The sequence below is a fragment of the Uloborus diversus genome, chromosome 8 (genome assembly GCF_026930045.1).
Source record: "Uloborus diversus isolate 005 chromosome 8, Udiv.v.3.1, whole genome shotgun sequence".
In the NCBI taxonomy this organism is placed as follows: Eukaryota; Metazoa; Arthropoda; class Arachnida; order Araneae; family Uloboridae; genus Uloborus; species Uloborus diversus.
The window spans coordinates 51,374,498-51,391,330 of record NC_072738.1 but is presented as its reverse complement, the minus strand read 5'-3'; the positions used below and the strand labels follow the sequence as shown (position 1 = coordinate 51,391,330).

General features: G+C 33.8%; 1 protein-coding gene across 1 annotated transcript; it reads right to left on the bottom strand.

Moving 5' to 3' along the window:
- Positions 1–1,069: 1,069 nt before the first annotated feature.
- On the bottom strand, positions 1,070–9,283 carry LOC129228360 (2-phosphoxylose phosphatase 1-like). The gene is made up of 3 exons (XM_054863039.1): positions 9,105–9,283; positions 3,694–3,858; positions 1,070–2,355 (listed from the first exon to the last, which is right to left on the bottom strand). Exons 1-3 carry the CDS (start codon positions 9,202–9,204, stop codon positions 1,070–1,072), a joined length of 1,551 nt encoding a protein of 516 aa, XP_054719014.1. The 5' UTR covers positions 9,205–9,283.
- Between the last annotated feature and the right edge of the window lie 7,550 nt (positions 9,284–16,833).

Below are 16,833 nucleotides of genomic sequence, written 5' to 3'. Positions count from 1 at the left end.
GCAAATTTTTTAAAAACCAAAAAATATTATGCACACTAGCCACGTTCTTCCACTGCAAAATATTTAAACAAAATTTGGACACAGCTAAATTGTTGTGTTCTAATTTAAAAAGTAAGTTTCAGTTTATATCTCACTGACTTAGTTCTTAAATTGAGAACTTCTTTCAATACATATAATCACATAATTTTTTTGTGAGTCTTTCCCTTGATGATCTTTATATGAACTATAAAGTTCCCTATTCACGCAAATTGGCTATTGTGAATTGAGCAGAATAAAACTTAACCTGTTCCTGAGTCGTTTTTTCCACAAATTTGGTTGGTTCAAAATGTTTTCTACATTTATGAGAATACTCTACTTTCTGAGGAGTTTACTTCAGACCAGTTTTATTCTGATACAACAATCCTCAGCTCACAATTCAAATTTACTCCGACCTACCCATATTATTTTATTTTATTTTTTAAATTTTCTTCAATTTTATTATTTTATCATTCAATTCAGGACTTTAACTTTGTTTCAGCTAAAAGTTCTTCTCTTTAAAAGCATTGATTTTTACTTTTATCTTTAAATAATTTTCTGTAAGTACCCCAAAGCATGTTTGTATATGCTTAGCATGTTTTGGTTTTACTTTTAGTATTAAAGTAATAAAGTATATAACAAACAAACAACATAATAAATAAAATGTAGATATAAATAAAATGTAAATATTTAAGTAGATATAACAGAAATATAAAAAAATAGATAATAAATATTGCATTTCATCTATAAAATTGTTATAAGTACTTTGAGTGTTTCAAAATTGAAAAATTCATTAAAATCGTCAAAGTATAAAATTTCATAGCAACTTTAAAATAGGCTACAAAATTATCCATCTAATGTCACAACCTGGGAAATTGGCAGGTCTGATATAGAACAGAATAAATTGAAAGTCTTTATTACATAGTTACAAAGATTGTTTTGAATGAGTAAACTCGATTTTATGGAAGAACAACACGTTTTGTACCTTTCAAACACCATGTACATTTGGACAGAAATGTATGAACTGAGATTTGGTAAGTAGCTGACAAAGCATTCAAGCTTTATAATACTCATCAACATAGGAACTATATTTTACATCAAAAGCTTCAGAAGTTGCATGTGTAGAATCACAGGCTGCTACAAATGATGATGCACCCATTGCTAAAACAAAATCCTCTTTGACAAATTTCTGGAAACTTTCAAATGGGCAAACACCATAATCAGAATATTGTTCAGTTTTCTTTAAAGACTCCCTAAAATTCATTTTGCAAAAGGATAAATACTTTGTCACATCTTTGCCATTGTACAATACTTTCAAGACGTACTTCAGCTTGTTGTTCACGGTATGACTGTACAGTTCAAAAACAATACGAGAGGCATATGGGATTAAGGTACCATCATCAATACCTAAAGCAGTTGAAAGAGGTTCTAAAGTTACATCATGACCGGAATACAGAACAAATCGGGATGTCACCTTTCCATTAATAAAACTTTTCATATTGTTGACCAGATGTACGAGAAAGCCCTGCATTCTCAGTTTAGCAGTTCTTGTATGAGTGCCATCTCGCACAAACTGGCGTCCTTGCCAGTCAAGATAAGCAATAAGATTGCGCACATGTTCAAAAGTGACACATTCATTTGTACCAGGAATGCAAGGCAAGTGAGAGCCGTGACAAACATAGCCCATGAGACTATCAAACATTCCTATTGGTGCTGAGATGTCAGAATGGTTTGGATGAAACTTAACAATGGGATTCAGTTTTTGCAAAAGATGCACAACAGCAGGATGAGAATGAAAAAGTTTTTTCATTTTTCTGTCTAGCAGTGCTTGTAAGTGTTCTAACAAAGGGCATCGACAATAATAATCAGTCATACAAAACCTAGTATCAGGAGAGGGAATGATCTTTATGTTTGAAATGTTAAAACTAGGCAAGAACCCGAAAAGAAATGCAACAGCACTTTGGAATGTTCTTGAATACACAGTACTGTACAATTTAATATGATTAGAAGTCCAGTTTTTATCCAAAAGATTATGATCTTCTATGTACGCTTTTTGAAGTACATGGCCAACCATTAAGTGTTGGTGAGCTCCAGCTAAAGTCATTTGAGCGGATGTGCAATGTTTTTCGGCAGGGTGCAAAGGAAAAGTGGTAAAAGGATACAAATGTTTAGCAGAGCCACGTAAGTGCTTAAGAGTTCTAAGATACCTATGAAGAAGAGGACTAGGTGGAGTGCCGCAGTTAATTATAGATTGATTCCTGATTGGACGAAGAGGAGCACGATCACCATGTCTAATTACAACAGACACAAAATCTAAAGTTCCATTTACAGGTGGTTTACCTACAATAAACAAATTGGAAAAGTCAGTTTAGAAAGGTTAAAGTTCAGAAATATGTGCATGCATGCAATGCAAGAAACCTGTGCCAGAAATGAAGAAATGCATATCAGAAAACTGGTAAGAAAATTTAAAACAGTGCTTTTAAATACAGTTTGACCACGAATTATATGTAATTTGACAATTGGCCAAGTTAAGACGATTCCATCTGAATAAATCTAGCAGGAGAGAAAGGGAAACAGCGATGGGATTGAAGGGATTTTGATGAGCGCATTTTATAATGTCACGAGCGCCTTATTAATTTATTGCACTCTCTAAAATAGAATAAGGGGAAACAAAAAGACTTTTCCATAGAAACAACACAATGAAAATAAAATGCTTTTATTTTGTCCAGAAAGGTGAGCAAAATGGTAAAATCAAAATTATATTGTAAAATTATAAATCAATTAATTTTTGTAGTGAGAATATAGATAGAATATAGAGTTGAACAAATTGTCATTCTTATAAAACTCATCTAAATAATTAAGACGCAAAAGTGCATATTTGTAACAAACAATCTACCACCCCTGTAAACTAATAGATGCGTCTATTTCCGCAAATAAACCGGATGTTTGCCTTTCCATATTATTGGTGGTCAGACTGTAATTGTAATATAGTCTGGCTCAGGTAAGTTGGCTTTCAGTTTCATTCCACTAAGGCTTAAGAGATTTCATTTGTTAAATTGGTGTGAGGAAAGCCTGCTTGTATAAAGATAACAATTATTTGGGTTGAAAGAGGGGAAATTTTTAGATGAACATTATGCAAACATAAATGATCTGGTCCAAGGTCAAACATCAAATTACCAGAGCCAAACTATACTTTCAAACCTTTTTTTTTTTGCTCATTTTATGCACCTTTTTTTTTCATGCAGTCTAATTATGTTCAGCATTAAACTAATGACAATCAAAATGAATTGTAAACAATGCAATTAGTTACATACGAGATTCAGTAAAACAATTTATGTATTTTTCTATGTAGTTGGATTCCAACATGGAAGCAAACTCGAACGTAAAGTAGAATGAAATCCATTCCAAATTATTTTTAGGTGGTAAAACTAAATATAATCTTTAAATATGGATACAAAAACAAATTTTGTCAGTGTGTACACCCTCATACCTCATGTGGTTGTGGGGGTGCTATGTATGCCACTGCATTAGGGTAACACTCTAAAAGCTAAAAATAAAATTTTGAATTTTAACCCATGCAACATTTTTTTCTCGTCATGCCGAGATTTTGTGGATGTATTTTAAAAATATGAATAAATATAAGCAGCAATACTTGAAATAACTATGATGTATAGTTACCTTCTTGTCCAACAATTATATCACTAGGAGGATTGCAATATCTCAATGCTTTCACCATTTTGAAGCTAGAAGCAGGAGGCAATCGATTGTGCTGAAGAGGATGAATCAATGGATACATTCTTTGTACTCTTATTTTGGAGTGACTATTTCTGCCGATAAGCATAACTGTAAAAGAATGCAGAAATGAATAATGCAATATTATTATCATAAGTAATTAGTGAACAGTAGCATAGGAATTTTGAAGAAAAAGGAGAAGTCAGAGCATAAAATGGGAAGCTAGGGGCAATTTTAGGGGACATCACCCTTAGTGGGGGATCTAAGGGAGGCAATGGCAGGTCTCTGAAAAACTCAGAACAAGACTTTAAAAATGACTGCTAAATTAAAGTCAAATTTTGAATAAAATTATAGGCTCATGTTCTTGAAAACTGCACAACCATGAAGAAATTATGCAAATTAATGAGAAGTTAAAGGACAGGAGGCTGGTGCACCAAAAAAATGGAAAGGGGGGAAATAAAAAAAGTGGGGGGGGGGAGTTAGGGGCGTGGCCTTAATGCCATTTTTTTTTTTTTTGTAAAATTGAGCTATATTACTGGTTTTAAACACCTTCTAAAATCTGGAATATGACAACAAAAGTCACACACATAGGACAGATAGCCACCGTAGACTTTCCTGTTTCATTTCAAAGTTCCATCCATAAGAAATACAGTAACCCTCCTTTTACGCGCGTTTATTTTACGCGGTTTTGATTATATGCGATTTAAAATTTGACACCTTTATTTTATTTTATGCAGACAAGTTTTGATTTTACGCAAATGCGGTATTGCAAACAGATAAAGTTTCCCTCTCTTTCAAAATCCCAACTCCTGAGATTGTAGATGACAAGTAATAAACTGCATTTTGACTTGCTAACTAGCGTGTTTTGGCAACTGGGGACATTTTGTGTGATTAGTTAAAGAGCACTTTCCAGAAGTTAAGTTATTAAACTCTCACAATTTAGAATTCACAGAAAGAACTTTTAGAAGTGACAAAGAGAGAACAAAACCAATGAGAACACCAATGACATACAACCAAAAGCTTTCACTGCAAATTTTGAGCCATTCCTGGACAGCGAGAAATGATCTGATTTACTAGTGAAGGAATATCCCGTCATGAAGATTAAGCGAAAGATCATGGAAGTGTTAATACCCCACATCGAACAACAGAGAATTCTTTTTTTAATTGTATGCCAAAAGAATAACATAAACAGCTCTTTTTAATAAGCACTAAGTTAATTCATGTTTTCTTTATGCACATTATTTCAAAAAGTACACATTAAGCTTATTTAAATATATTTATCTATCACTAGAATGGATTTTTTTTTTCATCTACAGAACCTAACCTCTATGTTAACACTATTATAAAGTCTCAATTTATGCAGCGTTCGTTTTATGCAGCGTTTCCGTGGAACGTAACCCCCGCGTAAAATGAGGCTCTACTGTAAGATGAAAAAAGTCCATTTATTTGGAATTTTCAGTTTTTATTTTCGTAAAATCTATCAATCCATCCTATAAAAAATCATTTTTCAATAGTTTACTAATTTTTAACACTGAAAAGTGAGGGAGCAAGGCCCCTTTAATTTTGGATGTGAGAGGGCAGTTGCCTGCTCCTCCCCCTCCCTTTACAGACAAACAGGAAATACACAGCCAAATAGGGCATACAAATGCAATGATTAAAATGGCAGAACAACCAGTTATCTGTGACCCACAATAGTAATTATGCGGCATAAACCAGGGATGCCCATTCTACTCAAATACCACGAAGACCCCCCCCCCCCCCCTAAAAATTTCAATGTTGCAATCTCTGCCAAAACCCACTTTTCGTGGGCAAACATGTATAAAATTTGTTCACTTTAGAAGATTCCTTCATTATGCACTTTTCAGAAATAGGAGAATAAACTAGGTAGTGATAAATCTATAAGATCTTCCTTTTTCTGGACATCAAGAGATTTGTAAACAATAAGCAACAGAATTAAGGTAGAATCGAGTGCGCTTGCCAAACTCAAATGACAAACTATATCATCAACATCATTATGTTTTTGTAATATGAAACAAATAAATTTTCACTTTCTTACTTTTTATTCAAATATTTTTACACTTCATTTGTCCTTGTAGAAAAAGCATACCCAGAGTTAGATAAAATGAAAAGCTTTCTGCGAACACAAATCCTAACTAGAAAATTTTTTGAAAATAATTATTTTGCCTAACTTACCCTTGAATAAACAATTAAATTTATATTCAAATTTGAAAGAGGTCAAAAAAAAAAGTGTTTAAAACAATCATCTAATTTGTATCCGGTCAGCCAATCCGGTAGGCCAATAAAAAATTGGCTGACCGGAAGGAAACAAAGAGTAGTTGTAAGGGGAAATTATTCTAATTGGAGTGAGGTCTTAAGCGGGGTTCCTCAAGGATCAGTGTTAGGGCCTGTTTTGTTCATTGTCTTTATGAACGATATTCACAAAAATATTTCTGGGAACATGAATTGTTTTGCTGATGATGTCAAAGTTATGGGGACTGTAGAAAATGAAGAACAAGCAAATCAGCTGCAAGAGGATCTAGATCATATTACGGAGTGAGCTGATAAATGGGGTATGGCTGTTAATGTTGGGAAATGTCAAGTGCTACATTTAGGGCATAGAAATAAGTGTACAAGTTATTATTTGCAAGGTTCAGTCATTAGTCAGGCAGACAAAGTTACTGATCTGGGGGTCCTAATAAGTCAGGATTTAAAGTTTAGCCAACAGTGCAGCATTGCTAGCAACAAAGCCAATAAGATGCTTGGGTTTATCAATAGATCTATTTCAAATAAATCTAAAGAAGTTCTTCTGCCCTTATATAGAAGTTTGGTAAGACCCCATTTGGAGTATGCTGTTCAGTTTTGGTCTCCTTATCTTAAGAAAGACATTAATGTATTAGAAAGGGTTCAAAGGCGGGCTACAAGGCTAATAAGTGGACTTTCCCACTTAGATTATGATTCCAGGCTTAGAAGGCTAAAAATGTACAGTCTTGAGCAAAGAAGAGACCGAGGGGACATGATTCAGCTGTTTAAATTTATTAAAACAAAAGATGTTACGGGGCTAAAGTTTGGCACTGAAAACAGGACAAGGGGTCATTGTTTTAAGCTATTTAAATCTCAGGCTAACATGGATATCAGGAAAAATTATTATTTTAGCAGGGTAGTGGAACCTTGGAACAGCTTACCGGAAGAGGTGGTAATGAGCAAAGGAGTAGACAGTTTTAAGAGGGCCATTGATCTTCACTGGGGATTGTAAATTGACTAGGACCAGTCTAGCTGGGCCCAGAGCCTGTTGCTGGTCGTCACTTTTGTATTTGTATTTTGTATTTGTTTTTACAATAACATTGTTTGTGATTATTTTTCATCAACTAAAGAAAACTGCCAAAACCATGATATTTTTCACACATGTGTTTTAAAAGGCTTTAACAGAAATAAACTGGAATTTTTTTATTTTTTTTTAATTTCCTTCAAAAAATAATTTTTTTTTTAATTTTTTTTTTTTAATTATTTTTTTTAAATAATGTTAGCGGTTTGAAAAAAATTTCTGCAGATCCAAAAATTTTCTGAGAACGCCGTTCGCGCGTTCGTCTATATTATACAAGACTGAGTATATCTAGCTTGACATTTCTCATCAATGACTTCCCGCCAAAAAACAGAAAAAACAAGTAAATTTTAATGAGGATTAATATTTGAAATTCAACTCTTCATTTTACATGTTCTTTCTTTTAATATTTTCCAAACAAGCATTTCTTTACTGCTTCCTGTTTTAAAATGCAGTGTAGCTACTATTTGTTATTGTAATTTGCACTATAGTGACAATCAGAAAGTAATACTTTTTAGTAATCCAAAAAAACGGGGATTTTCGGGTTTACCAGTTTTGCTGACGTTTAAACCCCTCCCTCCCCCCTACGTAAATCAAAAAGTAAAATTAAAACTGAAAAATGGGGGGAAGGAAATTTTGTGTCAGCAAAACTGGGAGGGCACCGAATTTTGGATCTCGATGAAGAAAATCACGTAAGCATTCTGTAAAGTTGGTTCTCTACTGTACTTGAAGCAGGATTAACACTTTTAAAAAACTAATTCCTTAAGTACAGTGCAACAAAATATCTGTTTCAATAGAATAACCGAACCCTGTAGCACGGCTACTGTGCCCAACTCATTTTTCCTGACCAGGAGTTCTGGGGCAGTAGCATAAGGGGTCTAGCGCCCCTGGCGAACTAAAGAAATTCTGCAACAGAGCTTTCCACATGGGAAGTCACCAGAGGTCATTGTGACCTCCCCCCAACAAAAAATTTTTTGGAACATTTTGATTAACTGATTCAACAAATAGGAGGCAGGATTGTAATTTTTTTTTTCCTATTTTGTTTTTTTTTTCTCATTATAATTGTTTTCAATGATGCCCAATGTTCCTTCTCAGCAGATTATATATACCTCCTCTAGCTCTTTTTCTTGCGAGTTTTTTTAAAACATTTTTCAAAAATTCTAAATAAAAAAAAAACTCTTAATTTTTTTTTTAATCAGTGGAAATGCCGCCCCCTGGCTGCTGCGCCCCTGATGAGAGCTACTCTCGCTAACCATTAGTTACGCTACTGCCCTGGGATGCAAGGCAAATGTTCAATACAATGCTTAGTCATTTTAATTGTCAAGCTACATTGTTGGAATTCCATTGTAACAAATTTCTATTTCTACAAAAATTTGCTTGTGGTCCTTTGAGGTTACTGCAAAGGGATTTCACTGTATATATAAAAGAAAGGATCGAAAACTAAAAGGAGTTTCTCACATTTCCATTTCAACAATGCTCTTTTGTTATTTCTATGTTAAAATTTTAATGGATTCTCGTAAAACCGTGTCCCCCCAGTTTCGCCGGGATGAAATTTCTTTCTCTACTGCTTTTCAGTTTCAATCTTACCTTTTGATACATTGTAAGGAGGAAGGAAATTTTGTATGTATGCATAACTAGGGGTAAACCTGTAAAATGATTGGTATTTAATTGGATGCATTAAAAAAAATCATCTTTCTGCTCAGTGTTTCTTTACTCAAACAAAGTGTATGAAAGTATCCCCCCCCCCCTTCCCAAAATGTAAACTTAGAAGAGCCACGTTTATATAAACAAGAAAAAGCAAACGTTTCATCAAAAATTCAAGACATTTTTGCTTTCCAACTATTACGATTAATTATTGTACAGATGTTTTTAAAACCTGACTTTAAAAACAAGATTAATGTTTGCACTGTGGACAAATTAATCTCACAACAAGCATAAACACACACGACACAAATAATCCAAGTACATAAAAATAAACAAAATTAGAAAAAATAAACTCAGAAATTTTGTCAAAAGCTTTTTTCAACAAAAAGTAAACCTGCAAATATCATGCCTATGATCCATGCTGCTATAAGACAACCAAACAGCAGTTTATGCCTGGATATGAACTTAATCACAGCAAATTTATTGTCGATCATATTGACTTATTTAGCATCAGACTTCATTCACTTATTCCATAACACAGACATCACAATGATAGAAATACAGGAAGGGAAATTTCCACACGATTCTACGTTCCCAACCCATTTTAATACACGTCGGTCAATGCAGGAACGATCCTGGGTCCATGGTTACCATATTGGCGACTTCATCTATTTCAAGGCGAATTCTTATCAACATGACGAACATGATGCCAAAAAAAAGTGGATACCATAAGCAATACAGTTGCAGTTTATTTCTCCTTTTTGGAAACACTTCCTGAAGGAGTATGTTCTTTCCGATTTTAAGTGTACTTTTTTTTCATGTATTGGTATTTTCAAGAATGGTAAACATCATTAAATGCAAATTAGTTTAAGAAAATAAACTGGTTCGTTCTGTATTCTAAAGTTATATATTTTGAATTATAATAAAACAAACTAAATGACGTTACAGTTTTTTCGCATTTTTTATAAAATTCCATTTGCACCAAAAAAAATCTTTCCTAAATCAGAGATGCTCCTCTTCCCCCTCAAGAACAATGACGTCCCCTCCCCTCAAATGCATCCCCAAAATGAGATCCCCTCTCCCTAAAAATTTCAATCATGCTGTCTGCTCTGAAGTCCCTCTCGTTGCACTTTATTTATCTATTTATTTAGAAGCTAGACAGCTTCACATAGATAGAGGACTGCGTGCCAAGCGCCTTGGCTCCGGACACACACAGGAAAGATTTACAACACTAGAAAAGGAAAGAACACTCAAGGCACAGGCGGGATTCGAACCCACGATCTTCGGCTTGGAAGACGAAGCTTCTACCACAGAGCTATGGAGGCCCCCTCGTTGTACTAACTACCTTAATTTTGATAACATATAAATTGACCCCCTTGAGTGCCCACTCAAGGGGATCGTGGCACGAACCGTACCATAGAAATTTTAAAGGGGTATCCTGGGTGCTGCTCACGATTGGGGGAGGGGACAACTACGAAACACATAGATGCAGAGGGGTACCCACCTTGGGGAGGTCATGGCGCGCTGCACCATCGAAATTGTTATGGGGGAAAGAAAGTATTTCGAGTTGGTATTTTCCCTGTTATGGGGTCTTATTTTGGAGGGGGTGCATCCTTGCTCTTAAGCGGAGGGGGGAACCCCTAGATGCAGTAATTTTGCAAACTTTTTCTGCAAAATAATAGTTGTAACATTTTTTATTAGAAATAGTTCATTAAAAATTTTAATATTTTCTCTCTTTTCTTTTTTTGTAACATAGATACAGCATACGCAACTTTCAAGAGAAACAATATTAACTTTTGTGTCAAAAGAAACTGTATATCGCTTTTCCAACCCCGTGGCGTTATGCATAAGCTTTGGAAAAAGCAGCAATAAATAGTTGGATACTGTGGTAATAAATATTGAGAGTTCAGAGATTGGTAATAAAATGATATGTATGACTTATTAAGAACGTGAGTAAATAGCCCAAGCAGTACTTCCTTTCAAATGAAGAAATTCACAGGACATCAGTGGACGCCCAAAAACAGAAGCACAACCTTAGATATTGGGCTTTGGGAGGGGGGGGGTACCTTCATTGAGTCTCAAGCAATTCTCACTAATCCTTGAGTGCTTATGAAAACACGAAGATTGCTAATGAGCCACAAGTAAGTCCGTCGTCATTTAGGGGGTTCGGGGCATGGGCGCGCATAAGCAAAATTTTAAGGGGGGAGGGGGTCAGATATTTTTTCCATGGTTTAGTAAGATACTTTCCGCATAGAAACCGATTTCAGTACAGTTTAGAGTTATTAAAATTTGACATTTTTAATGATTTATTCATTAATGGCTGGAGAAATGTTTTTACTTTTTGCTAGAAAAAAAGTACGAAAAGCAAGGAAGTTCTAATTTCCAAGGTGGGGCTTGAGCCCCCACTTGCCACCCCCCCCTCCATGTGGACGAAAGGGAGGAAGGTCGAAAGTCCCCCTTGCTTTGGAAAAATAATGCTTTTTATTAGTTATAAGTGGATAGCGGGCGTGTTTTTCGTTGTTTTCCCCAAGTCAATTCCCATTGAGTGCACACCCCCCCTCCCTCCATGTCAAATTTCGAAATGAAGGACCGCAGAAAAATATTTCCGATTGTGCTGCCCCCTAATAGAGAATATGTTAGAATCCCCCCCCCCTCCATTTCAAAGTAAACGCAAACCTACCTGGACTTAAGGCTACCCACCGATTTGTTACGTTAAACTATTATTTATTAATTTATTGCAGCGAAAAGGCAAGGAGCAAGTCACTACTTCATTAAGTTATTTACTTAGCCCAATTTATATAATATGTGCATATATGTATACAAAGGGCAAATGTATGTTCAAACTGACAAACTAAAAAAATTCCTATCCTCTCCTACTCCATGAGTAACAGACATTAAATTAACGTGACTAGGGGTGCACCCCCCCCCCCTGCCCGTTTACAAATTCCCTACTCTTGATTTTCTCCTGCAATAGAAACTGAGTATTTTCCGCATCGTTCCCTTGGTTTTTTTTTTTTTTTTTGAAATGACGAGCCTGTCAGATGCTTGTACACTCAAAATAGCCTTCATTAAAAAAAAAAAAACGTTTAATACAGAAAAATGTTCATATAGCAAACGGATTAAGGAGAGAAAAAAAACGATAACACTTGTTTAAAATATAAAAGAATTTTCCAAGTAATGTGTTTCATATGATACATGATAGAATTCTGAATGGATTAAAATTTGACAAACTCTTAATAAAACTCTATGCGAAACATAAAGTTAAATAACAATTCTTAATAAAACTATTTAATATATAAAGCTGAATAATTTTCTTGTAAATATACAGGCGTCTCTCGTATTCGTTCCGTGTAATATCGAAATCGTGTTATACGAGACTTTTTTAAACTTATTAACATATTTTTTACACTAATTAATCATGTACATCGTAAAAATCATGTCAATATGTATCGTGTTTTATCGAAACCGTGTTATACGAGACTTAGAAATAATGTAAATCAAAGCATGTCTATCGTGTTATATCGAAACCAAGTTTCATGAATAACAAAGTAAAACCGCATTAGAGTTATCATAAAGCATATCTACCACTACTATTATACACTTAAGTTTTGCTGATACCTTTTACTTAAAATGCAATGTTGATTTAATGCTCATTTTCTTCACTCACTAGAATACTTTGCTTAATTTCTACTTTCCTCATACCCCTAATTTCTTACACCATAAAATTACAGATAGTGATCTCCAAGTTTTAATGCCAGCATGCCAAAGAAGTTTTGTAAATGCTTTTCTTTTGACATTTATGAAACTTATGCACCAGGAAAAACTAGAGTAGAGCTAACTACAGGAATAACTTAGAAAAGCATATTCATTCTTGGTATGATAACAGCAAGAATTTATTTTAAAATAAAATAATACACAGATTTTTTTAAGCCGGCTGTGTTACAATTCTAAGCAAAATAATTGTACCAGAAATAAAATATATCTGTGACCAAGTAAAAATATTCAAACCAAACTTTTTATCTCGAGGAAAATTAGCCAAAAAATGTTAGCATTTATAAAGAGGGTTTTAGTCATAAATTAAGTGACAACATCCCTTTATATTAATTCTGTAAATGCTTTTTAATACATCAGACACAAGAATCATATATTTAGACTATACTATATGACTGATGTTGAATGCACTTGAATTTTAACAAGTCGGTTTTAAAGCATTATTGCCAGCAAAATTAGTACTTCACAGCAGACTTTAATAAAATAACTGTTGTGCAAGTTCTAAATTCAACTAGTGTGCTTTAAGTTTCTATAACCTCATCCATCTTCTTATTATTCAGGATCAAACAATTGACATCTTGGTAAACTATGGAACCCTTCTGAAAAACAGATACATTAATAAACAAAAATGTATTCATAATTCAAAATACAAATTGAACATTCAAGTTTGGGCCACATTGAAATAATTATTTTTATACTTATATTCACAGGAAGTTTGTGCATTAGATAAACTTAAAACTGATTTCTGGCTGCAAAGCATAGACCCACCATTTCAAAGATTCTATTGGTTGTTCTTACTCATTGAAAGTTCCAGTTAAAGCATTATTACCAGCAAAATTAGGACTTTGCAGCAGACTTTAATAAAGTAACTGTCATGCAAAGTCTAAATTCAACTAGTGTTGTGCTTTAAGTTTCCATGAAATCATCCATCTTCTCGCTATTCGGGATCAAACAATTACCATCTTGGTAAACTAACATGGAGGAACCCTTCTGAAAAATATACAATAAGCAAAAAATGTATTCATAATTCACAATACAAATTGAACATTCAACTTTGGGCACATTAAAAATTATTTTTATACTTATCCCACAGGAAGTTTGTGCATCAGATGAACTTAATACTGATTTGTGACTGCAAAGCATAGACCCAACATTTCAAAGATTCTAATGGTTGTTCTTGTTCATTGAAAGGTCCTGTTAAAGCATTATTACCAGCAAAATTAAGACTTTGCAGCAGACTTTAATAAAGTAACTGTCATGCAAAGTCTAAATTCAACTAGTGTTGTGCTTTAAGTTTCCATGAAATCATCCAACTTCTCGCTATTCAGGATCAAACAATTGACATCTTGGTAAACTAACATGGAGGAACCCTTCTGAAAAATAAACAATAAGCGAAAAATGTATTCATAATACAAATAGAACATTAAACTTTGGGCACACTGAAATAAAGCATTTTTATACACATGTCCGCAGGAATTTTGTGCATCAGATGAACTTGGAACTGATGACTGACCAGTGAAAACCCACAATCTCAAAGATCTCAATCATTGCTGTAACAATGACTGCTCACTGAAAGGTGAACTTATACTTCAGGTTCTATTGACGAATGTACCAGGTGCCCTACTAATTTAATAGAATAGTGTTTCATGCTTAAATAATTTAGCTCTTAGCAAACTACAAAAATCTTTCATTTGTTGCTAGACAAAGTTAAAGTTCAGTAGAGATTAAAAATCTGGCATATAATTTTAAGTAATGAATTAAAGAGCTAAATAGTTTCAATTATGTAAGGATTAGGAAATAAGTATTTTACTCATGATAAACACCTATTTGTTACACATCTATAATGCTGGATAAGAATAATACCTAAAATTCATGAATTTTGACAGTAAATTAAACAGCATACTGATTTCTGACACCAAGAATATGAAAATTAATAAATGTTCATTTTTGGCACACCCGGGAAGGCTAATAGGGAGAATATTCAACAAGAAGAAAAGATATGATAGTTGAAGGGAAGGGGACTTAACAGGAAGAACCTTTACAGAGTTAATTTTTGAAAGAAATATTTTGCCAGGAAATTGAACAGTTAAAGGGCTATTCCACGGAAAACGGTAATTTTTTCCCGCATGTGACGTTTCGTATATTTCATAAAAAATAATAATTAAAAAGGATAATGAACAAAATTTTGTTGCTTAAGACACACAAATGCATGTGTGACTTCCTTAGCCAAAACTTTCTTCTAAAATTATTTCTTTTTTTATGAAATACAGAAACCGTCACGTGCGGGACAAAATGACTATTTTCAATGGAATAGGCATAGACATATTTTTTTTCTTCAATGGTTTAAATAATTATTTCTAAACTTATGAGTTATGTTTCCTTTACATTGGAACCATAGCTTTCAAAATCTGCAATTTGTTTCGTCATTGCTGTATTAATAGAGCAAAAATATTAGCTTATCCACAAGCAAGTTACCAGAGGTTGACTTTAGATGTTCTGTACGTGACGCATGTAAATAAATTTTAATTTAAATAACAAATTGTTTCAGAAGTATCTTTGTATCAAATTTAAAGATTAAAATAATTGCTTACCCCAGGTTCATTGAAATATTAAGAGATATGATGAAATGTTAATGAAATTTAAGCGTATTTTTGTCCCACATGTGACGGAGGAATGGCCCTAAATAGTTTCAACTATGCAACAGGAAGAGAAAATAAATGTCAGAACGAAGTCATTTGATGCTCAACTACACAGGAGACAGAAAGAATCCTTACTTAAGACTTGATATCTGAAAGAAAGTTAATTTTGGCAGAAAATTAAATTTGCTGCTAAATATTCCTAATTGTTCAAGGAACAAAAATGCTTTACAGTACAATTTTCAATAGCGTTCATTAGAAACACATCTTTGCATGCTAATGGCAAACAGGAGGAATCTGCCCTTAAGAATAGATGAGAGGAATAAATTTAATTCTGGCAGTAATTAAATTAATCATACATCAAAATGGTTTTACTAAATGAAGGAAATTAAACAATTTACTCACGATAACAGATTTCCAGTTGACGCAGATCTACGCACGCTAAAGGCTGACAGGAACAATTCTGACAAAAGTCAACACGTCTGAGAAAAATGATTGTTAATTTTGGATAATTAAGCAGTACAGCAACTCAGTAGCTTTAATTATGCAAGGAAAAGGAAACATCTAAATGTTTCACAAAGGATAAACGTTTAATGATGTGAATACATGCACGCTTACAGGAAGAATCCTTAAGGACGTCTTAAAGAAATGTACGTTAATTTAGGCGGGAAATTATAAGAAGCCTAATAGTTTCGATTATTCAAGGGGGGGGGGAAGCAAAAATCTCAAGCACACGAGAAACGTTTATTTAATGCACACCTATGCAAGCTAACGTCTAACAACAATTTCCCATATTATATTAGATATGTGAAAGACGTCTAATTATGGCATAAATAAATATAAATTTTGTCCGGATAGAAAGTACAGATGCACAGAATGATAATCTAGAAAAAAACCTAAGGCCCAGCCATAACAAATCTTAATACATGCTTTTAATTTCATGACCGTTGTACTGTCCAACCACAGATTGCATGGAATTTTCAAACGTCCAAATCAACGAATCTATGTGAATAAGGGGGAAAAGTAAAAATTTGATGCGCGTATTCCGCTCATTTGAATGAGACTCTGCTTCTGCAAAAGCTGACATCGGTAAAAAATAATAAATTTATCCATTTCCGGCTGTAAAACGGTGTTTGTCATTCCATAAAATCCGTGGTCAGACAGTAAGCATAAATAAAGGAACACGATCTTTTTCAAAATAAAAAAAACAAAAAAATACAACTTAATATAGTCACATCCAAGAAAATGTTTCACTTACTTTCATGCATATCTAATTGTAAAAATCTCATCATAATAAATACATCAACACATTTCTCATCTTCAAGCCGTTTTTTAAACCACACACGAGGTACAGGAAGAATCCTTGTCGCCAAGTCTGAGAATGATATCATTTAGCACCAAAATATAGGGTTGCCTCCCGTTTATCTGTCAGGATCGTTCCTGCATTGACAACAAATAACACGATTCAGCTTGTGTGTATTTTGTGGAAAATCTTTAAAAAGCCAATCGTACTTCCGCATGATTGGCTGGATTTTTACTTGTGCCGTAAAACGTCGGCTTAGCATAACAATTTTTTTTAATTAAAAAAGCTTAGATAATTAGTAAATTATTTATCCTATTGAAAGTAGTCCTTCTATTTAATTAGCTCTTTTGCCAGCAACAAAAAGAAAATCGGATTTTTACACACCTTTATTTATTCTTTCTTTCTTTTGGTAG

Bases quoted from the DNA above. Each gene is read 5' to 3' on its own strand.
- LOC129228360 (XM_054863039.1), bottom strand. From the start codon at position 9,204: ATGATCGACAATAAATTTGCTGTGATTAAGTTCATATCCAGGCATAAA. The intron at 3,859-9,104 runs GTTTACTTTTTG...ATTCTTTTACAG, and splicing joins CATAGGCATGATATTTGCAG to TTATGCTTATCGGCAGAAAT. The intron at 2,356-3,693 runs GTAACTATACAT...TGTTTATTGTAG, and splicing joins TATAATTGTTGGACAAGAAG to GTAAACCACCTGTAAATGGA.